The 20,444-nt window shown below is 41.0% G+C and overlaps 1 protein-coding gene across 2 annotated transcripts in view; it reads right to left on the reverse strand.

Moving 5' to 3' along the window:
• The window catches only part of EDNRA (endothelin receptor type A), a 62,870-nt gene extending 45,370 nt beyond the window's left edge, over positions 1-17,500 (reverse strand). The window contains exons 1-3 of one of the 2 annotated variants that reach the window (XM_032855559.1): positions 17,016-17,500; positions 13,384-13,392; positions 12,590-13,052 (exon numbers count right to left, since the gene is read on the reverse strand). In XM_032855559.1, the coding sequence (XP_032711450.1) occupies positions 12,590-13,009 (420 nt within the window). In that variant the 5' untranslated portion in view covers positions 13,010-13,052; positions 13,384-13,392; positions 17,016-17,500. Of the gene's footprint in view, positions 1-12,589; positions 13,073-13,383; positions 13,393-17,015 lie in introns of both variants that reach the window. The other variant, XM_032855558.1, reaches the window with a different exon arrangement.
• Positions 17,501-20,444: the final 2,944 nt, after the last annotated feature.

Genomic DNA, 20,444 nt, shown 5'->3' on the forward strand with positions numbered 1-20,444 from the left:
TACTATGTGTCATTACGCCTAATGGGACTCCATGAATTGGGGGGCCCTTCATTACTTTTTTCATCTAAAAATAACGACTTGAGAGATCTAGTGATTTATTCAAGATCAGTCACAAACCATTTATAAAAAAAAAAAAAGAACCATATTTCAATTTCTTGGGATTATGCCCATTTACTTTTGTGGGGGATTGAAGGCCAAAGCTACTTAAAAAAAATCAAAGGTAGGAAGATGTAGTAATATTTTTGAAGTTCGGGTTTTGCGTTTTGATCTGCTATGGAACAAAATGAAGGAGAATGAAAGGCAGGGATGAAACAGGAGCAGGGTAGTTGGTGAGATGTCACAGAGGTTGATAATTTTTTTTTTTTTTTTTTGTAAATGGCCAAATAGCAAATATTTTAGCCTTTGCAGACCATATGGTATCTGTCAAAACTATTTATGTAAGTAATTGGGTATGGCTATGTTCCAAAAAAAATTCATTTATAAAAATAGGCATTGGGTAGGGTTTGGCCCACTGGTCATATTTTGCCCACCCCTGGGTCAGAGAATCAGGAAAAAGCAGAAGTGGTGAGTACTGAGGGCTTGCAGATGAGGTACTGGAATCTTCCTTTTAGTGTCTACTACCTTCCAGATTCACTTCCTGTCCTTTACGGTGGCCTGGGAACTGGAGGCAAATTTAGGGTCAGTCCATAACGCCAAGAAAATATTACTGTGAAGCTAACGATTTCCTTGGAACAAAAATCAGGAAAAGTTTCAACACATTACCTGAGTTCAAATGCATTTTCATAAGATTACAAGACCCAGGGCTCACACATTTTACATACTTCTGAATACTTTCTGGGAGTATGTAGTATCTGCATTGTAAGACCATTTAAGTTCCATTTGAAATCAAGTCAGTGTTTTGTTTTGTTTTTTTTTTTTTTAAAGATTTTATTTATTTATTTGACAGACAGAGATCACAAGTAGGCAGAGAGGCAGGCAGAGAGAGAGGGGGAAGTAGGCTCCCCGCTGAGCAGAGAGCCTGATACGGAGCTCTATCCCAGGACCCTGAAATCATGACCTGAGCCAAATGCAGAGGCTTAACCCACTGAGCCACCCAGGCGCCCCATAGTCAGTGGTTTTGCTGAATACAATTTCTTTTTCAGTATGCTGCAATGGAAATTTTGTGGATGACATTAAGAGGGATTAAGCTACAACTTGCTAAATTTCTATAGCAACCCCCCCTTACCAGTGTGGTAACAAGATTATAACTAAATCTCCAAGTTTTACCTAGCAACTGACACAGCCAAGATATGTATTTAAGAAAATTAACCTCAGAGAGATTGTGTGGAAAATTTCATCAATTCAACTTAAACTGTCATAACATTTACTGTCTGCAATCATGGTTTTTAAATCTGCATTTCATGCTGTGTTTCAACATTTTAAAATAAATAACCATTTATTATAGCCTCAGTGGAAAATGCTGAAACCTAATTTTATTTCTGTAGCTCTTGAAATTAATTTGACTAGTTTTGTTTTAGATGCATATATTACTTTGGGAGAAGGAGAAATGACAGTGTTTCTGTTTTTAAAGAAAAGGCTAATAGGTGTTTAGCATTCAAAATGTTTTTCATGTGTATGTGTTTGATGGTCTCAAAAACTTCCAACAAAACACTAAAGTATAAAATTACAGTGGCATTTGGGCTAACTTGATAGTATGCATTTGTATTCTCAAACATAATGCGTGCCACTCAAAGTAATGACTATCCTAGATCTGTGTTTTCTATAGACACTTAGCAAATGTGTGAGTTGATTTGGGGATTATCCATTATGGAGGCAGTTAATAGATTTGCTTGAAAGGCAAAGAAGAATTACAGTAGGGGCCCCTGGGTGGCTCAGTGGGTTAAGCCTCTGCCTTTGGCTCACGTCATGATCTTAGGGTCCTGGGATCAAGCCCCGCATCAGGGTCTCTGCTCGGCAGAGAGCCTGCTTTCTCCTCTCTCTCTGCCTGCCTCTCTGCCTACTTGTGCTCTCTCTCTGTCAAATAAATAAATAAAATCTTAAAAAAAAAAAAAGAAGAATTACAATGAACAAAATTCATACATATACCACACGGGTCTTTGGAGCATTTCAGAAAATAATTCCTGTTTAGGAAATCCTGCCCAATGCCCAACTGTACCATGCCCTGATAAGTTCTCCAAATTACTGATCAAAATTTATATTAAAGATTTATAATCAAGGTTTATATTAGAATATATATTTAATATATAGGTATATATTGATATGTAAGGATTATATATGTATTTTAATGTATCCATACGTAGGTCATATATGTGTGTGTATATATTTATTTCAACATATGTGTGCATAGAAAGATGCATTTGAGAATATACATAAATGCACTATTCTTATTAGCTCAAAATTAGAAACTATTTAAATGCCTACATATAGTGGAGTGGATAAATAAATTGTGGCCTATTCAGACAAATACTATGCAGTAACGAGAATGAGTAAGCTACAACACAATGTGGGTTACTGTCACTAACATAATGTTGAACAGAAGAAGCCATACAGAGAAGAACATGTATCGTATGATTCCATATATATAAAATACAAAGACAGGCAAATTCATGCCATTAGAAGTCAGGAAAATGGTTGCCTTGGGAGTTAGGGTGGTGAGGGACTGAGGGATTTGTGGGTGCAGGTAATGTTCTGTTTCTTGATCCTAGTTACACAGATGTCTTCATTTTGTGAAAACTCGTGGAGCTGACATGTACATTTTCCTGGATGTGTATTTCAATAAAAACTTTAAAAAGTTCACACAGTATTACAGCTCTTCCTGTGAGATTATGTAACATTTCCCTAATTTTCAAAGGTTTTGGCTTCTATAAGAAAATCAGATTTGGGGAAATGGTGAAAATATGCCGAGAAATAGTGTTTATGACATAAATGACATTATTTTAAAGGAGAAATTTTGGAGTGTCCGAGACATTTTTATTTTATGGAACTAAGTTAAAAGTTCACAGCAGTCAGAGATTTTTTCCTTTCTCTCTTGGTACAGACATTCTGCAGAATTCCTTCATCAGATAGAAAGCTCATGGGGGATGGGGTGTAGTATAGTGTTCAGTATTTGGCAGAGATGTGCGCCCATTACCTTTCACACTTCGACAGGCAATGACTGTGGACACTTTTAGCATGTTCGATAATTATTTGCTTCACTTGTTGCTTTTACAATTAGGACTACTCAAGTTCCTTACTTAAAAAGTTTTTCTTTCTCTCCTTTTTTCCCTCCCTTCCCTCTTTCCTTCCTTAGAAAGAGAGAGAGGGTGAGAGAACAGTGGGGAGGAACAGAGGGAAAGGAAGAGAAAGAATCTTAAACAGGCTCCATGCCCAGTGTGGAGCCCAATGCGGGGCTCCATCTCGTGACCCTGAGATCGTGACCTGAGCTGAAATCAAGAGTTAGACGCTTAACTGACTGAGCCATCCAGGCATCCCTAAATAGTTTTAGAGTCAATGGAATCACTTCACAAAACTTATAGTTCTTACGTAAATTTTTTTTTATTAAGAATTCTGACTTCTTTTTAAATATCAGTTGAGACCTGCTCCCAAATGTCATCCATGGTGTTTCACACTCCCCTTTTAACTCTTGTGCATCTGCGAAACCAAGAAGGAAAGTCTAGGAATGCATTTAGTTCCATCAATAAAATCTGATGTTTCCACCCCAAAGAAAACTATGGGCTAGCCATAGATACTCATTTTCTATCTCATGTTCATACAAATTTTCCCAGCCTTCCCAACAAGAACCGGGTGAGACACCTATTTGGCAAAAAAGTGTCCCTCTGAACAGATAAGCAGATGCATGTTTCTAGACAAGCAATTCATCAAGAACTCAACCTTTCTTTTCAGCTTATTACTTTACTTTCCGGCTCCTTTCTGTCTGTTGGCCTCACCAACATGACAGTGAGTATGGAATACAAAAATCTGTTTCCCAGATGTGCCAATGCAATCTGCGAGATTTACGACATAGATGCTAATCTGGAGAGCAGTCTCTGTATCACACACATTTTCCTTTATGATGTGTGACTTCTGTCTTAAATCAGCAACTAAAGAAGCTGTTGGGTTCAATGGAGGGGAGAAAAGGGTCTGACTTTATATTTGAAGACAGCCTTTGAAATTATATTTCTGTACAAGGGATGGCATTTGGATGACTGTAAAGTTTGCCTTCTGAGGTATGGCGGAGAGAAGCAGTATGGCTGCTCAGAGAAGCCTGGGCTCTGAGATGAGACAGGCCCCAAACCCTGGCTCTGCCCCTTGCTCACTGTGTAACCCTGAGAAAATTCCTTTAACTCAGTTTCTTCATTTTCAGGCCACGGCAGTGCATCATAGGTTTGTTGTGAGGATCAAATGAGTTAGCCTGGCACAAAGCCAGCACTAGTTAAACCACAGGTAACACTATTCTCATGTTATACATGTTATATACATTTTAAAATTGTATGTTTTTCCTTCACTGATTCAGGAAGTGATTCTCAAACCAGTAGTAAGAATGCTTTTGTTAAGATAAAAACCAAATCATGCTACTCATCTGCTCTCAGGCTTCTAAAATTTTTTCATCTCGGGGCACCTGGGTGGCTCAGTCAGTTAAGCATCTGCCTTCAGCTCAGGTCATGATCCCAGGGTCCTGGGATTAAGCCCTGCCTTGGGCTCTCTGCTCAGCAGAAAGCCTGATTCTCCCTCTGCCTGCAGCTCTTGCTGCTTGTGCTGTCTCTCTCTCTCTCAAATGAATAAATAAAATCTTAAAAAAAAAAAAAGTTTTCCATATCACTCAGAGGAAAAGACTAAGGGCTTTATTAAGATGTACAAGTAGGGGGACCATGTTTCCTGGTATGTTTAGGACAATCTGGGTCTATGCCTACTGTCCACATGCAATTATTGACAATGTCTCCTTTCACACTCAAACTACCCTGGTTTGGATGCTAAAATATATGGTTACCCTATTATTAGGCAGACCCTATGTTATCTGCTTCTCCTCATACCTTACCTACCTATCCCCGGGACGTCACGTTACCACTCTCTCCCTGCCACTCACCATTATGGCCTCCTCGCTGGTCCTTTAACCCTCCAGGCACATTCCTGCCTCTGGGCCTTTGCACGCACCCTTTCTTCTGGCTGGAATGCTCTTAACTTAGACAATGGCATGGTTTACTCCTTTAATGTTTCAGTTTTTATTCAACTGTCACCTTGTATTGAGGCATTCTTTAGCCACCCACTCTAAAATTAATATCTTCTCCCCCTTCCTTCTATTTTTTCTTCCCATTTTACTTTTCTCCTCAGCAGTTATCTCATATGCTATATATTTAGTTATTTCACATGCTTATTGTCTTATTCTTCTACCAGAATATAAGCTCCATGAGGGGAAGGATGAATGGTTTTCTTCCTTGCTATTTCCCCAATGACTGGTATACAGCAGGAGCTCAATAAATATCTTTTGAATGAATAAAAGAAGAACATTTAGAGAAGAAAGATCTGATGTCACTGAGTAACCAAATGGCTAATCCGCTGCCCTCCCCATTATCTTCTAGTACAAAATTTGATCTAAAATAATAGAGATCCTATGTTTAGGATTAGTGTTACAAGAAGCATTATTTGACTGGTTTCTATTACTGATGATCTTTTCTATGTAAGTTGTTTAAAAAAAAAGTTGAGATGGCAAACGGTCAATGAAACTTATAGAGATACTTAAACTCTAAAAGTAACCTCCATTTGAACATCTAAAAATAGTAGTACATCTTCCTGAGGACATCCTTGATCTTTGCATCCTGAGTCCAGGAACACTGGGGACTTCAAATCTTACAAATTTAAGTAAACATTTCAGAGCATGTGGTTTTGTAATATTTTTGATGTTCAAGTTTAAAAATAAGGCTACCAAAAGTTAATACTGAATGATACTTACATTTAGTCCTCTTACTGAATTCCATTTCAACCATTAACTTTATAATGCAGGAAAGTTTTTCCAAGAAAAACTAGACATAGTTAAAAATAAAATTGTAGATATAGAAAGCAGTTATTCTAACTCCCAGGAGAGTATGGTAGCTCCAGAAAGCAGTTGTAGAATTTCTGGCAGTATATCAAATTTATTTTGACAATTTCTTAGAACAGTCCTTATTTAATCACTCTAGTCTTAGAATCAACTTCAGAGACAAGTTGATTCTCCGCTCTCTTTCATTTTAGTGTGCACACTCTTTTCTTTCTACCGACTGCATACACTTGTATGATAATAAAGAATTAACACTCATATCCTAGCAATTCATGAGATGAAGACACATAGAAGTATTTTGGAATGAAATAGCCTGAACATCTGCTTTTATTGACCTGAGTGCTCAAAGGAGCGCAACATTTATACACACACACACACACACACACACACAGAGCGTAGCTTGTGAAAATTGTTTTCTCAAAAATAAAGCTTTTATGCATCCCTATTTTATGTTAAATTTGAATACAGCAACCTCTTCTAGGACCTGAAGTGTTTGATGGAGGAATATCGTCATGATGCCTTTTCCATCTCAACACCTTCCTAATGAGAACAGGACTGAAACCATCTCTCCCTTTTCAGCCAGGGGAATAATCGCGTAGTTATGGACGGTTTCCATCTCCCATCCCCCTGAAGTACGAAACACTGTGCTGTGAGCCAGATGCTGAGGGTTAGCAGAGTAACCTCACATGAGAATAATTATTTAACATGACCATGAGAGAAAGCAGTGAGGTTCCCAGACACAGGAAACGAAAAGTCAGAATGGGAGGTAGAGCTGGAGAGGGTTCTAAAGCCTGTTTGTTACAAGGAAGTTGCTGTCTTTTCCAAAGACAGCAACTTCCTTGTAACAAACAGCAAATCGGGTAATAAATTTATCACTCTGTCATCTTTTATGTACAGATACTCTGAAATCAGCTAGTTAGCATAATGAACTTCTGCGATGCACATGTGACTTAGCAATGCCAGAAACTCAACCTATTTCCTGTCCTCTAAAGAGCAAATACAATCTTTAAGAACATGAACATGGCTTCTGATATTCCAAATCACTTGTAGGTTTAATATTTCAATCCCAATTCCAAGTGTGCTCAAAGAATGTATATTGCACAGAAACCTTGAAAAAAGACTCTTCAATTGACTGTATGTACCAGAGAGAGGAAGGGGACACAATGCCCAGACAGAGGGGGGAAATGATCCTGTTGTTATGTCCTGCTCTGCTTTGCACACACATCTCACAGATTTATGGATCCTGAGACTTTCCTGGTTTGCAGGAAAAAAGTAGAAATTCAGTAAATTCTAAAGACATGTCAGCTTTTAGATCTGGAATTGTGTGGGAGGAGAAACATTCTTACAGAAGCAAACAGAGTACATTTTCTTATTTTACTCCTTTACCAAATATTTTTTTAAGCTGGGTTCCATGCTGGATGCAGGAGATACACTGATAAATGAGAAGGATGGCAGCTTGCCTCAAGGAACTTGCAGGCTAGTGGGCCAGACAAGCAAGTGCACTGGCAAATACAATAATCAAGTACATACATTAGATGCTATTTCAGAGTTAATAGAGGGTGTCATGCGTGGCCACGGGAAAGGCAATAACCCAGTTTGGGTCCAAGATACTTGCCCAAGAGAGAAATGTTTAAGACAAGAGCTGAAGAATCAAGTAGAATAAGTCAGAGGAGGCATGAAGGAAAAATGTGCCAGGTGGAAAGACCATCTAGGTATCCTCAGACAGGCCAGGCTAGCTGAGGTAAATGGACGGAGAGGAAAGTGTGCAGAGGAGTCCCCGGGAGGGAAGGCAGGGTCAGAATTACCCCAGAGGAAACATGAGCTGGGACGCAAAGCACCAACAAGGGGCAGAGATCTTGGTTAAGGGACACACTTTTCTTTCGCAAAATTTAGGGAATACAGTTTTTATTCCTAATCTTACGATTTTTTAAAAATATTTTTATTTATTTATTTGACAGAGAGAGATCACCAGTAGGCAGAGAGGCAGGCAGAGAGAGAGGGGAAGCAGGCTCCCCGCTGAGCAGAGAGCCCAATGCGGGGCTCGATCCCAGGACTCCAGGATTGTGACCTGAGCCGAAGGCAGAGGCTTTAACCCACTAAGCCACCCAGGCGCCCTAATCTTATGATTATATGATTATAGCGCTATTACTGGAGTACATGAGAAAGATCTGTTTTTATTTGGTTGATGCTGAGTAAAAGGAAAACATCACCATTATCACATCTGCAATAATTTGGTGGGTAATTCAATCAACTTGGAATAGGATGTACAGACCACAGGTGCTATTGTGTCTTGTACAAGAATAGAGGTTCCCTCCGACAAATTATCATCAGCAGGAGCAGCAGCATGAATGATTTAACCTAAAAATCTCAGAAAAATCAGATTAGAAGTGAGTTTTAACAATAAAAACCCTAATCAATTCAAATCATATTGATAAGTACTTACTGAACAACTATTACACTGGAGACACACAATTTGTAAGTTGTGGCCATTTAACTTTGAGGCAGAAGTTGCCCTAGTGATTTGATGTGTCAGGAAACAGCTTTGGTATGGCTGTCCCAACAACAGGCCAGATTCCAGTTGCACAAGATGTCAAAGGCTGTGTGAACACGGAGATAACTGACTCCAAGCGAACGTCTCTGGTTTCCACATTGCTCAGATCTGCTGCCAGAGCAAGGGATTGAGTCTCGATTTTCCATTGCAAAATATTCTTGATAATTTCAAACAGAAATTGTCTTTGTTTATTTTCATTGTTGTTCTCAATAAGAGGTGGATGCTTAGAGTGGACCAAATTAGTAACCGACAATCAGTTATGGCATTCTGTCACAGGCTGGTTAGCTTGTCCTCACAAATCCGCTTTTACCCCCCATTCTGAATGGAGACATTATTCACCTACAATATGATCTAGGACAGCACTGGTTTCAACTCCCAGCAATACATGTTAGCAATTCTACTCTACATAGGACTCAACTTCTTACCTCTTCCCTTGGCCACCATTCTAATCCCCTCTGATCTACTTCTGTCATACACGTATTTCTCCACATTCCTGTTTCTACTGAATGGGCTGAGGTACAGCAGTTTACGGGCTTATCTGTGTGCACGTATGGGTGAGCTGTTATCCTGGAAGCACGTGATGCCCAACTTTGGCTTACCCGTGCACACAAATCATTTGCCGAGTTTCCAATCTACTCAAAATTATAACCCTTCTCCCTGTAGACAACACTTCAGGCATTAACATCATCTCATGGAATCATTCAAGAGTACAATTATCAGATTCTGTACTTCTGACCTATATCGGCATTTAGTAGTTGGGAGGTGATTTGTGACCCTAAACACAGATACAATATTTTACTTGTTTTGCCATTGTAATGAATGTAAACAATTTACATAACAGATTAATTTACTGGCTATGTTTGTCCATTTCTTCAAAATGCACTTATCAGATAATGTAAATTCTTGACAATTCAAATCCATCATCAGTTTAGGTTACCAGGGTAGATATCTGAAAGGGTTTATAACTTCCTTCCCTTCCTCTCTCCTGTTTTTGTCAGTCTTCTCTTGTAATTATTGATATTCTCCTTTTTGTATAATTAAAAGTTAGAGTAATCCTTTGATAAACTCAGTAATAACTTTTCTTTAACATTGCCATTTGCAAGGCCCTTGTATGCTCAAAAACCAAGAAGGAAACTGGCATTTATTTGGCACATCTGTCTGATTTTATCACCAGGTAGCATGTCTGTGTGCACAAGTATAAGCCAGAGCCAGAGGAGTCGCTCCCTACTTTTTGGCTTATTTCTTCTCTCTGCAACATATTTAACTCCAGACTCATTTTTTTTCAATTTAGGATCTATAAATGCTTCAGGAGCAACCATTCAGAGACTAGATCTAGCCTCTCTAAGAATGACATTTACTCAGGGGTAGCGATGGCATTTTGACCAGAGCTGTGTATGCGTGCCGGGAGCCAGTAAGAAACAGGTGAAATGTGGTCAGAGGAGGGAGGATCTTGACTACTAAACACGTGAGCTCCTGGGTGTTTTTTTATTAAAGCGATGCTCAGTAAGTAGAAGTGAAGACCAGTATAGACTGGCGGAAAGAAACTCTGAAGATAGATCAATTAGGAAAACTCCTGGAAATCAGGTGTAGAATGACCCCCTCTGTCACTCTCACAGACCATCAGGAGCCGCTCAGTACTAAACAAAATGGTAAAGTGAGATGGACAGCTGCTACTTTGTCCTGCAACACAGGGCAGCCTGCCATGGTCAGAGGAGTCCACAGGTCTGGTAGGCGAGACCCCCAAGCATCAGACTCTTACAGCAGGAGGCAGCTGCAGACAAAAGGCATGATCCTTCCAAATCAATTGGAAGGATTTCTCTTAACTCTCCTGGGCAGAATTCGGGTAAACTGCAACATCTTATGGTCTCCTAACCTAGAGGAGAGGGCTGACAGAATAAAGGACAAATAACCCCTAAATATTGTGAGGCTTTTTAGCTTACTCAAATGTTTTCTTCTTTTCCTTTGGAAGAAGATTAAAATAACTAAACTGTATATATATTTTTTAACCTCAAAGTTTTACTTTCTAAAATGAATGTTGGTTAAATGACTCATTACATGAGTTTTAGAAAAACAGGAACTACACAAATGTACACCTGTGATGTAAAAACACATAAGGTATATAAAGTCTTGGATTCCCAAGTGGGAAGACTCATATGGTCAAATGTAAATTATTATCCATTGTTATATGAATGTAAAACAAAGTTTTATTTGAATTTTCACCAATTGGAGATAAACAGATGATCTGACTTCCAATGTTGCTATGGAACAGAAATGCCGTTTTGTCTGGTGATTGGCAGGTAACACCTCAAAGAGATAAGTAAGTCTCCTTCCCACCAGTTGCAGACATTAATTTTCCAAAGAGTTTCTTTGCCAATGGTCAAATGGAATAGTTCATTTGGAGATAGTTAATTATTCTCCTGGGACTTGATGGGTTGGTTAACTCGTGTGTAAGTATGAATAATCAATATTTAATACTCTACAATGTGACTGCTAGAGTAAAATTTTGAATAAGAGTCATATAAACATTTAAAATCTATTATTGAAGAAAGATGTCATGAGAAAGTCAAGTGTTTACACATAATATTTTATAAAGATAAAATTAATAACTTAAAAAATTAAAGTTCTGTAGCATGTGCTAAACATTTGAAGTTAATTGCACATCTTAAGTTTTGCATCATAGTTCAGTTCTAAAATCCCATTTTAAGTTCAAATAGAAAACATATGTTTTCATGCTATTCTGTGAAAAGGGATGGTATATTTTTTAAAAATAATTTGTTGTCTAATTTCCCCAATGTTGCATACAGTATATTGGAGAACTTCTGAAATGTTTCTTATTTGTAACATTCAAGATTGTAATTATTGTTTTCGGCTTATTGTTAGCACTTCATGGCTTTTCCTGGGAGGCGAGTACAATTTTGCCACCGTGTAAGTGTATCTATTGGAAACTGAGAGACTTACCTAAAATTTATCATGTCTTCAAACAAAACTTGCCATTTAAAGTCATAATGCCGAATACTATGGCTCAGAAAAACTTTGTTTTTATAGATAATTACACAGAAGAGAAAAAGGCTGAGGAAAGCACTTCTCCTGGGCTTAGAATAAAGACATCCTTAACGGCTGACATAGACCACGTGATTTCACATGAATTTTAGGTTGTCTGGATTCTCGCAGCAATTTCCCTTCACAACCACTAGAGAAAGGACAAATTATCTAATTCTTTTTGGCTTTAGTTTGTTTTGGTACTAACCGGTCCCTAAAGAGAGGTGATCATAGTGACAGTGGGCTAGATATCTTCCTCTCCTACTGAAGCACCAGCTTTGTCTTATTGGTTTTGGGGACCTTGACTACCTCGCTCAAGGGTGGGCACACAGTGGGTCTTCCATAAATGGAAACTCCATAAACCAAAAGAACAAAGGAGGTGATAGTAAGTTGATGCCTATTTGAAACAGCTTAATGAGACTGTTCAACAAGGTTAGCACTGGTCCGTGATCCCGTGGACTCCACTGTCTTTAGTTCACCCAGATCAATGAGGGAAGCCAGCCTGCCCTTCCATATCAATCCAGACAGTCAAAGTAAAATATATACTTTTCATTTCAAGACATATGGTGGATGTCCACCTGCTGAACGGCAGCACCTTAAAAAGGTAATGGAAAATGAAGAGACACTTATTTTAAGTACTGTTTGGGCTCCATAGATCTCCCCCTGCAAACTGAATCTCAGAAAAATCCCATTGCTTCCCAAGATCACCCACCACTCAGCAAGTGCAGGGCTGCCACGAGAACCTGCTTCATGAAAGACCATGACTTTGAAAAGTCACCCCAGAAATATGATTTTGTTTACAATTAAGTTAGCAAATAAGTGTAACATTTCACGAATCATAAAAATTTTAAATGCCACCGAATATGAAGGCTGCAGAAAATCACTTAGCAAAAACATGGACTAAAATTCCAAAGGTCAGCTGTGACTCTCTTACTGTGGAATGAGAGCATATGTTCAAACCTGCAAATATATTTGTGGTTACTTCCTACCTTAAACACATTGATAGGGAGATCAATGACCACATAGATAAGGTCTCCAAGGGCAAGGCTGGCTATCAGCGCGTTGGGGCCATTCCTCATACACTTGTTCTGGTAAATGATCCTGAGCAGGGTTGCATTCCCCACCATTCCCACGATGAAAATAGTACAAGATATCACAGTGTTAATGTATTTGAAAGCTGAAGTAATCTTAGTCTGCTGTGGGCAATAGTTGTGCATTGAACCATTGCTGGGTAGGGCCAAATTAGTGGGTCGATGAGTGGTAACCAGAAGGTTGAGTTCTGTCCCATGAAAAATGGTGACATCATCCACTGGCGTGCTTAGGTTTGTGCTGTAGCTCTCAGGATGGTCACTGATTACACATCCAACCAGCGCTACCCAAAAGGCCACCTTGAGGCAAAAGGCTTCCATCACGATGCAAATTTGAGGAAAAGTCTCTTACTGTGTTGCCTTTATACCCTCACTTTTTTTCACCTGGAAAAGAAAGGAGGACAAATAATTTTGGTTACCAAATATAGCTGCCAATAAAATTATAGTCATTGACTATTTACTACTTCAAGTAAAAAGTAGTATATATTTGGTAATTAGATAAGATAATCTGTGTCAGGTTATCCCATGGCAGGAAAAAACAAAAAAAAAGAGCAAAGCTCCATTATGGCTCTCTCTCTATGCCTCTCTGCTTCCTTCTCTTTCCCTCTCTCATCTCCATCCACAGCTATCCTTATATCTAGATTATAATATGGATGAGGATATGCTGGTTTTTCCTTTAGTAGATAAAAAGTTACTTTTTTTTCTCCATTACACCTAGGCTGATAAGAACCTGAATTACAAAAATCTTCAAGAGTTGAGATACAAAATTTTACTTATTAATGGAAGAGAAAAGGCATTATTTGCCAAGTAGAAGTCGCATGGTATTAACTCTAAAAATCGCCCAAGTCTGTAATTCAATATTCCAAAATGTGTTCTGTTTTGCACATGGTAAATAATGGACATGGGAAAAAAATGTAGCATAGGTAGCCATTTAAGTGTTATAAAATGCTCTTTTAAAATCAGAACTCTGGTGGTGAACACCATTGATACATTTAACAATCTTCGTTTTGATTAAAAGTTATATAATTGGTAAAGAAAAAATATTTATTTTATTGAAAATCTTGATGGTCAATGGGTACAATCCACCTGACAGGCCCTATGTTTTCTTTTCCATTCCTCAGAAATTATTATCACAATATTTGCAAATGGCTGAAACTAGGAGTAATGGCTTTCTCAGGTCAGGCACAGTATCTGGCTTTCCAAGGGACATCTGTCCCAAGCTCTCTTTTAAACATCCTATTTAGCTACGTTTATAAGAACTATTGAGCACTTGGCATGCACGGTGCCATCCAACACAAACCATGTTCCTGTGAAGTCAGTACATAGTTCCATTACAAACACAGGGAACCTGGGGCTCATAAGGGCAAGGATTTTGTCAAGTCCACAGGTGGCAGTGGAAATGCTGATCCTAAGGCAGGTTAGTGTGATGCTGAACCCAAGCTCTTAAGCGCTAGCCCACACTCTCTCTCATTCTCTTGCCTTCTTAGCTCTACAATGTTTCAACAGAGTCTCCAGAGTTTTGATGAAGCAATAGACTCCAGAGGGCGATTACATGTTTCCAAAAGACCATTTGTGGTTTCTGCTTAAGTGACTTGCAGAGAGCACATGGTGCTTCTTGCTCAGAAAGTCAAGGTTTCTACTTTAATCCTGAAGGAAAGATGCTGGGGAAAATGAGGCGGTTGGAGGTAACACAGTAATCAAAGGTAAATAAAAATGGTTCTTGGGGCGCCTGAGTGGCTCAGTGGGTTAAGCCTCTGCCTTCAGCTCAGATCATGATCCCAGGGTCCTGGGATCGAGCCCTGGATCAGGCTCTCTGCCCGGCAGGGAGCCTGTTTCCCCCCTCTCTCTGCCTGCCTCTCTGCCTACTTGTGATCTCTGTCAAATAAATAAATAAAATCTTAGAAAAAAAAATGTTTTTTCCCATTTAAATATTTTGTAATTTTTCTTCTCTATGAGTTTTTAATGATTCTTTAAATGAAGACCCATAAGCTCATTAATGCAGTGGCATGTGTCTATGATTTTTAGGCCCAGTCATAATTTAATTTTTTTAAAAACTGTGTCTTTTTTCTTGGTCTATTTATGGTTGGTACTAATGACTTTTAGGAATTTTGACAGTTATCTTGGGAAATCAACAGAGCTTAGGTTTAGACAATATAAAAATGAAATAAGATTTATTCAGGTTGTAAAGAAGGTTTGAGGTAAGTACAAGGTGCAAATACCACATACTTTTGCCTTCCCCTGAGATTTTTCCAGGAACCTGAAACAATAATGACATTGTATGTATATTAATAATTTATTATAAATGTGTCGACTTGAGCTTTGCAACTCTAAGTAGGAAGGGGCAATATTCCCATTTTAATTGTGAGGAAAGTGAGTCTTGAAGAAGGTAAGGCTTCATGGCCAAGAAATGGCAGGACAGGGATAATGCCTCACTTTGCTTTGCTTAATTATAAGTAGTTTGCAGTTGTTTCCTGCTTTTTACAGTTTAGAGTGAATATTTGACTGAATGTTGACAGATCTACAAAATGCCACTAGTTGCATTCCACAGTGGAGACCAGGACTCCAAGTACAAAGCATATGGTCATTCTCCTCTTTAGATCATAGATATGGGAGAAAAGAAATCCTTCAATACCTTGTGCTATTTGATGGCTAATCCACTTTTCCAGTTGGAATGGACCCTTCAGTAAAGTTTCCTTAAATATGGGAGAGAGATGGCCTTTCCTGGAAATGGAGTGGCTCTTTGCCCACTAGGAGAGTATTTAGTAAACTGACCTGGCTATCATGGGTGATTATGACACTCAGGAAAGGTACCACTAGTGTCTGAGCATCAACATGCTGGTTTGCTTGGTCAGCTTATTATGCAGGAACTAAGGCGGCCAGGCTGTGGGTTCTTACCAAGGTGTGAGCTAGCTACCACCGAAATCACTTTCCTTTCACCTCCAACAATGACACCACCACATCATTTCTGATGACATCTCCGTCAGCTCTCTACATGTATTAAGCTGCAGAATTCAGGGATACTTGGCAAAGATATGTGGGTATCATGTTATTATTGGGTGAAAAACACAAAACCAACCAAATAAACAAAAAAACCCCTCTCAAATGCGTGTTCCTCCAAGGATGAATCTGTAACCCTTTTCCATGGATCCAAGTTATGCTGTGCTTGGAACCCTCAGTCATAATCAGACCTGGCTCTCTAGTGAGGCATCTCAGGTTCAGCCCAAGGTTTATAGGCATGCCCCCTATTTAGTGGCTAAGAAAGCCCCCTATTTTGGTGGAGTTCAGAAAGCTATTTCTAAGGAAGAGGACGGAATCCTTCCGCTGACACTCTAAGCATTTAACACCTTGGATTCTCAGGATTAAAGTTCACCTATATAACTAGTAATTTAGAAATTCCAATCTTAACTGAAATGGCATACATTTAAAGCAGGTAATTTACTGAAATGACTGTCAAGGTGTTTCTCAATTAATTGACACTTAACACAGAGGAGGTACTAGGTGGTGGGGGGGAAAGCCATGAATATCTACGGGAGGAGAGGAAAAAAAAAACCCAAAAAACCCCAAACCCCAACAAATAAACCAGGAGCTTTTTACTAGTTTTCCTTGGGTTCTGCTCTCTCGGTAATAAATTAGCAGCTGGTCTTACTGACGACGCCTGACTTTAATATGCCTCCCACCCCACCCCCTCCGCCGCCAACTCTATCCGGGAACTCCATTAGGATGGTGTAAACAGAGGCTGATTATCTAGAAACAGCCCTTGTTTTCTGCACGTGAAACGCAACAAGTGCCCTTTAAAGGAGAGCACAGAACAAAACGCCCAGACCTCTGCAGGCAGGTTTCCAAACTAGCTGCACTGGGGGTTTTCCAAAACACATCAGTCCCTCACACCGACTGCCCTTGGCTACCCTTGGCATACCCCGGGTATGCGGGGGGAGTGGGGGGAGAAGCAAGCAAGTCTGAAAGGCAAACTTCACTAGTAGGCTTTCGAGCCACCATCAGACAAGGGCGTGATGTTGCACAAAGTTCTCGCATGCCTGGGGAGAACCGTTGATCTTCCTCTAAAAATCCGAATCCCGCCTGGGGAGGCTGGGGGCTTTCGCTCAGTGCCCCAGCCCCCAAACGTTTTCGGAGCGCTCCCCTACCCGGGAAGGCGCCTGCCCCGCCGCGCGCCCTCGGGCAGGTGGGTGCCAGCCCCTGCGCGGAGGGTCGCCAAGCCGCAGGGCGCCGGCCGTAAAGGCGCCCGCTCGCCTCTCCTCCCAGCCCTGGGGCCCAGGCGGCGCCCCCCACCTCCACCTCCCCGGCTCCCTGAGAGGAAAGAGTTGCACCGACCGTGGAGCTTGGCGGGCTCAGACAGCTGCCCGGTCTGCGCGCCGCACCCGGGCGGGAGGGAGCCGAGCCGCCGAGGGTAGGTGATGGCTGTCCTCCGGCTCCCGTGCCGCGGCGGCCCGAGAGCTCAGCGGCCTCGGCTTCCGAACGCTTCCTGGGCACGGCTTCTCCCGGGAGGTCTTCTGGCCACGGTGTGGGACGGAGTCTCTCCACCTCCTGTCCGCAACCGCCAAACCAAAGGGATGACTGCAGGCGCGCGCGCGCGAAGGCTCGCAAGAAAAAGAGAACTCCAGGGGAACACGCCTCCGGATCTGTCCTCCCCTTCTCCTCGAAACACTCTCAGACCTTCTCCTCCACTTTGGGACGCCAAGAACGTCCTACCCTTCCAGCCCTCCCGAGGCTGCCACTATAAAGCGCAAAGCTGCCGCCCCCACCCAGGCCCTGAAGGGCAAGTCTTTTAACTCTTCCCTTCCCGAAACGAAGGGGGTTTGGCAATGGAAGGAGGAGCGTTTTACAGACAAGACTCAGAACTGAGGAAGGCCTTGCTAAAAAACCCATTCCCTTCACAGTAAGAGTAGGCAGATTTGATCCGTGAGGAAAGGACTAAGGCTAGAGTCAGGATCCAAGCGGGGGTGTGGAGTCTCCTCCGCATTCCTTGCCTCTTGGCTTGGCTTCTATGCACACACACACACACACACACACACACCCGCCCTTAAGCTTAACCCAAGTTAAAGAGCCACCTTGGACAACGTTGACTGGGTCAAGTTTTGCTTCTGTCTCACCTCTAGAAGCCTGCTCCCCACTGCTCCGTACCACTGGGGGGAAGGCAGGAGAGTCTGTGAAAGGGCCCAGTGCGTGGCTTAGAGAAACCTGTGATTCCTCAAGAAATCCAAACACTGTGCATACACTGCAGAAGGTGGGTCTCAGCATCCTTCTATGATAGAGAGTTTTACCCTAAATTGGGGAGTGGGAGAGGAGGTGAGGGACAAATGCCATCGCTTGTGACATACGAGAATAAATTCAGGGGTCCTTAGAGAAATTTCTCCCTTGGAATCCTTTAAGGCACTACTGGTGTGAAACATATTGTGGAAAGGTGAGTTTGGAGCCCTGGTAACATTATATTACAGACTATTCTGATTATCTATTGCAGCTAAAGAAAATCACCCTAAAATGGTAGTGGCTAAAAAGAACAGCAGTCATTTACTTTACTCATCCTTCTGCAATCTGAGCAGGGCTTGGCTGGGACAGCTCATCTTTGCTGGGGCTGGAGGCTCCACTTCCAAGACAGTTCGCTCACTTGATGATGACTGTTGGTTTTTCTCCATGTGCGTCTCTCTACAAAGAGACTTGTAGAGAGTGATTTGTAGGCTTCCTCACAGCATGGTGGCTCTGTTCCAAGAAGGAGTGTCCAAAGAGTCAGGAAGTGGAAGCTGCCAGTTTTATAAGGTCTGGGCCTGGAAACTGGTACATGTCACTTCTGCAGGATTCTATTATGAAGCAGTCACTGATCCCAGGTTAAAGGTGAGGGGCTATTGCCTCCACCTGTCAATGCAAGGAGCGCAAAGAATTTTTAGGGGGCATCTTGTATAAGAATCAAAGAGATGCACAGAATATCACCATTGACTGGAGCCTTAATAGACATCTAGTCCGGCTGGACTAGGTATTACCCTGTGTATTAATCTACTCTATCCACAGCTTTCCCATGACAGAGAGTCAGTAAGCCTGGATAACCAATAGCTTTTGTAAATAAGTGCCTTAGTTTGCGTTGAAAAATAAAGCACATGGCTTGGCAAGCTGGCAATATTTCCAAGGAGGAAAAAGTTATTGCTTTCTCCAGAAGAGGCAGTTTTACACCAGGGTTCACACCTTGGAATGTGAACCAAGTGCTGGATTTTAGTCCTTACACACTCTGTGACCAGACACACTTGGACAGTGCACAACTTGCATAACTGAGCATATTAGTTTATCTAGTCTTTGGTAGAACACGTCCATTGGCCCCTATATCCTGGGAACAGCTCATCCCAGTGTGGCACAAGTCTAGTTATTAAAAATTCCTCTTCCAGATGTGCCTGGGTGGCTCAGGTCATGATCTCTGCGCCCTGGGATAGAGCCCTGGGTTGAGTTCCCTGCTCAGGAGGGAGTCTGTTTCTTCTTCTCCCCCTGCCCACACGTGCCCCCCCCCACCCTTCGCTCATGTGCATACACTCTCTCTCAAATGCATAACATCTTTAAAAAAAATCCCTCCTCTGCATGCCTTAAGATGTTGATTTCAAAAAGCAGAGAACAACAAGTGTTGACATGGATGTCTAGATACTGGAAACCCTGTACATTACAGGCAGGAATGTAAAAGAGTGCAATAGCTGTGGAAAAAAACGTATGGCAGTTCCTCAAACAGTTAAACATAAAATTACTGTATGATCCAACAATTCTATTTCTGGGTATATATCCAACATAACTGAAACCAGGGACTCAAACAGGTATATGTACACCCATGTCCATAACAGCATTATTCACAGTAGCCAAAAGATAGAAACAACCCGATTGTCCATCTATGGATGAATGGTGCACACACACACACACATACACACACACACACTGAAACATTACTTAGCCTTAAAAAGGGGTAAAATTCTGTTACATGCTACAATGTAGATGAAACTTGAGGACATTATGCTAAGTGAAATATGGCAGATGCAAAAGGACAGCAGTTGTAGGATTCCCCTTATGTGAATGCTTAGACAAGTAGTCAAAATCAGAGACAGAAAGTGGTATGGTGGTTGCCAGGGGCTGAGATTGGGGGAGGAATGAGGATGTGCTGTTTAATGTGCTTCAGAGTGTGGTCTGGAGATGGATAGTGGCGATGGTTGCACAGCAATGTGCATGTACTTCATGTGACAATGGTATGCTTAAAAAGTCTAAGATGATAAATTTATATTCTGTATATTTTGCCACACAAAAAATTCTTCCTGACATTAAGATGAAATCTGCCTCTGTGTCTTACCTGTTGATCTGCTGTACATGTTCCTAACATAAATTTACTGCTTCTTCTAAGAAAGATCTTCAAATATAAATAAATATGTTTTATGTGGGTTACCAGCATAGATCTGCCTTTGTAATGGATTGGGACTGCCTCATTCTAGGTGAGGACGACACAAATTTCCCTTAGTTGTTGGAGGTTTATATTCTTGTCTTTTCTGCTTTACTTTGGGGGAAATGGCTTCTGTAGGTTTAAATCTGTTTTCGTTTAAATTAACTACTTCCACTAACCCCTTTTCCCATATATAGGACTTTATATACCCCCGCTTCTATATTCCCTGCTTTGTGATTTTTTTTTTTTTAAGATTTATTTATTTATTTGAGAAAGAGAGTGAGAGCGAGAGCTTTCGCAGGGGGCAGGGGCAGAAGGAAAGGGAGAGAGAATCTCAGGCAG

The sequence above is a fragment of the Lontra canadensis genome, unplaced genomic scaffold (assembly GCF_010015895.1).
Source record: "Lontra canadensis isolate GAN:19392208 unplaced genomic scaffold, GSC_riverotter_1.0 scaffold10, whole genome shotgun sequence".
Taxonomy (NCBI): Eukaryota; Metazoa; Chordata; class Mammalia; order Carnivora; family Mustelidae; genus Lontra; species Lontra canadensis.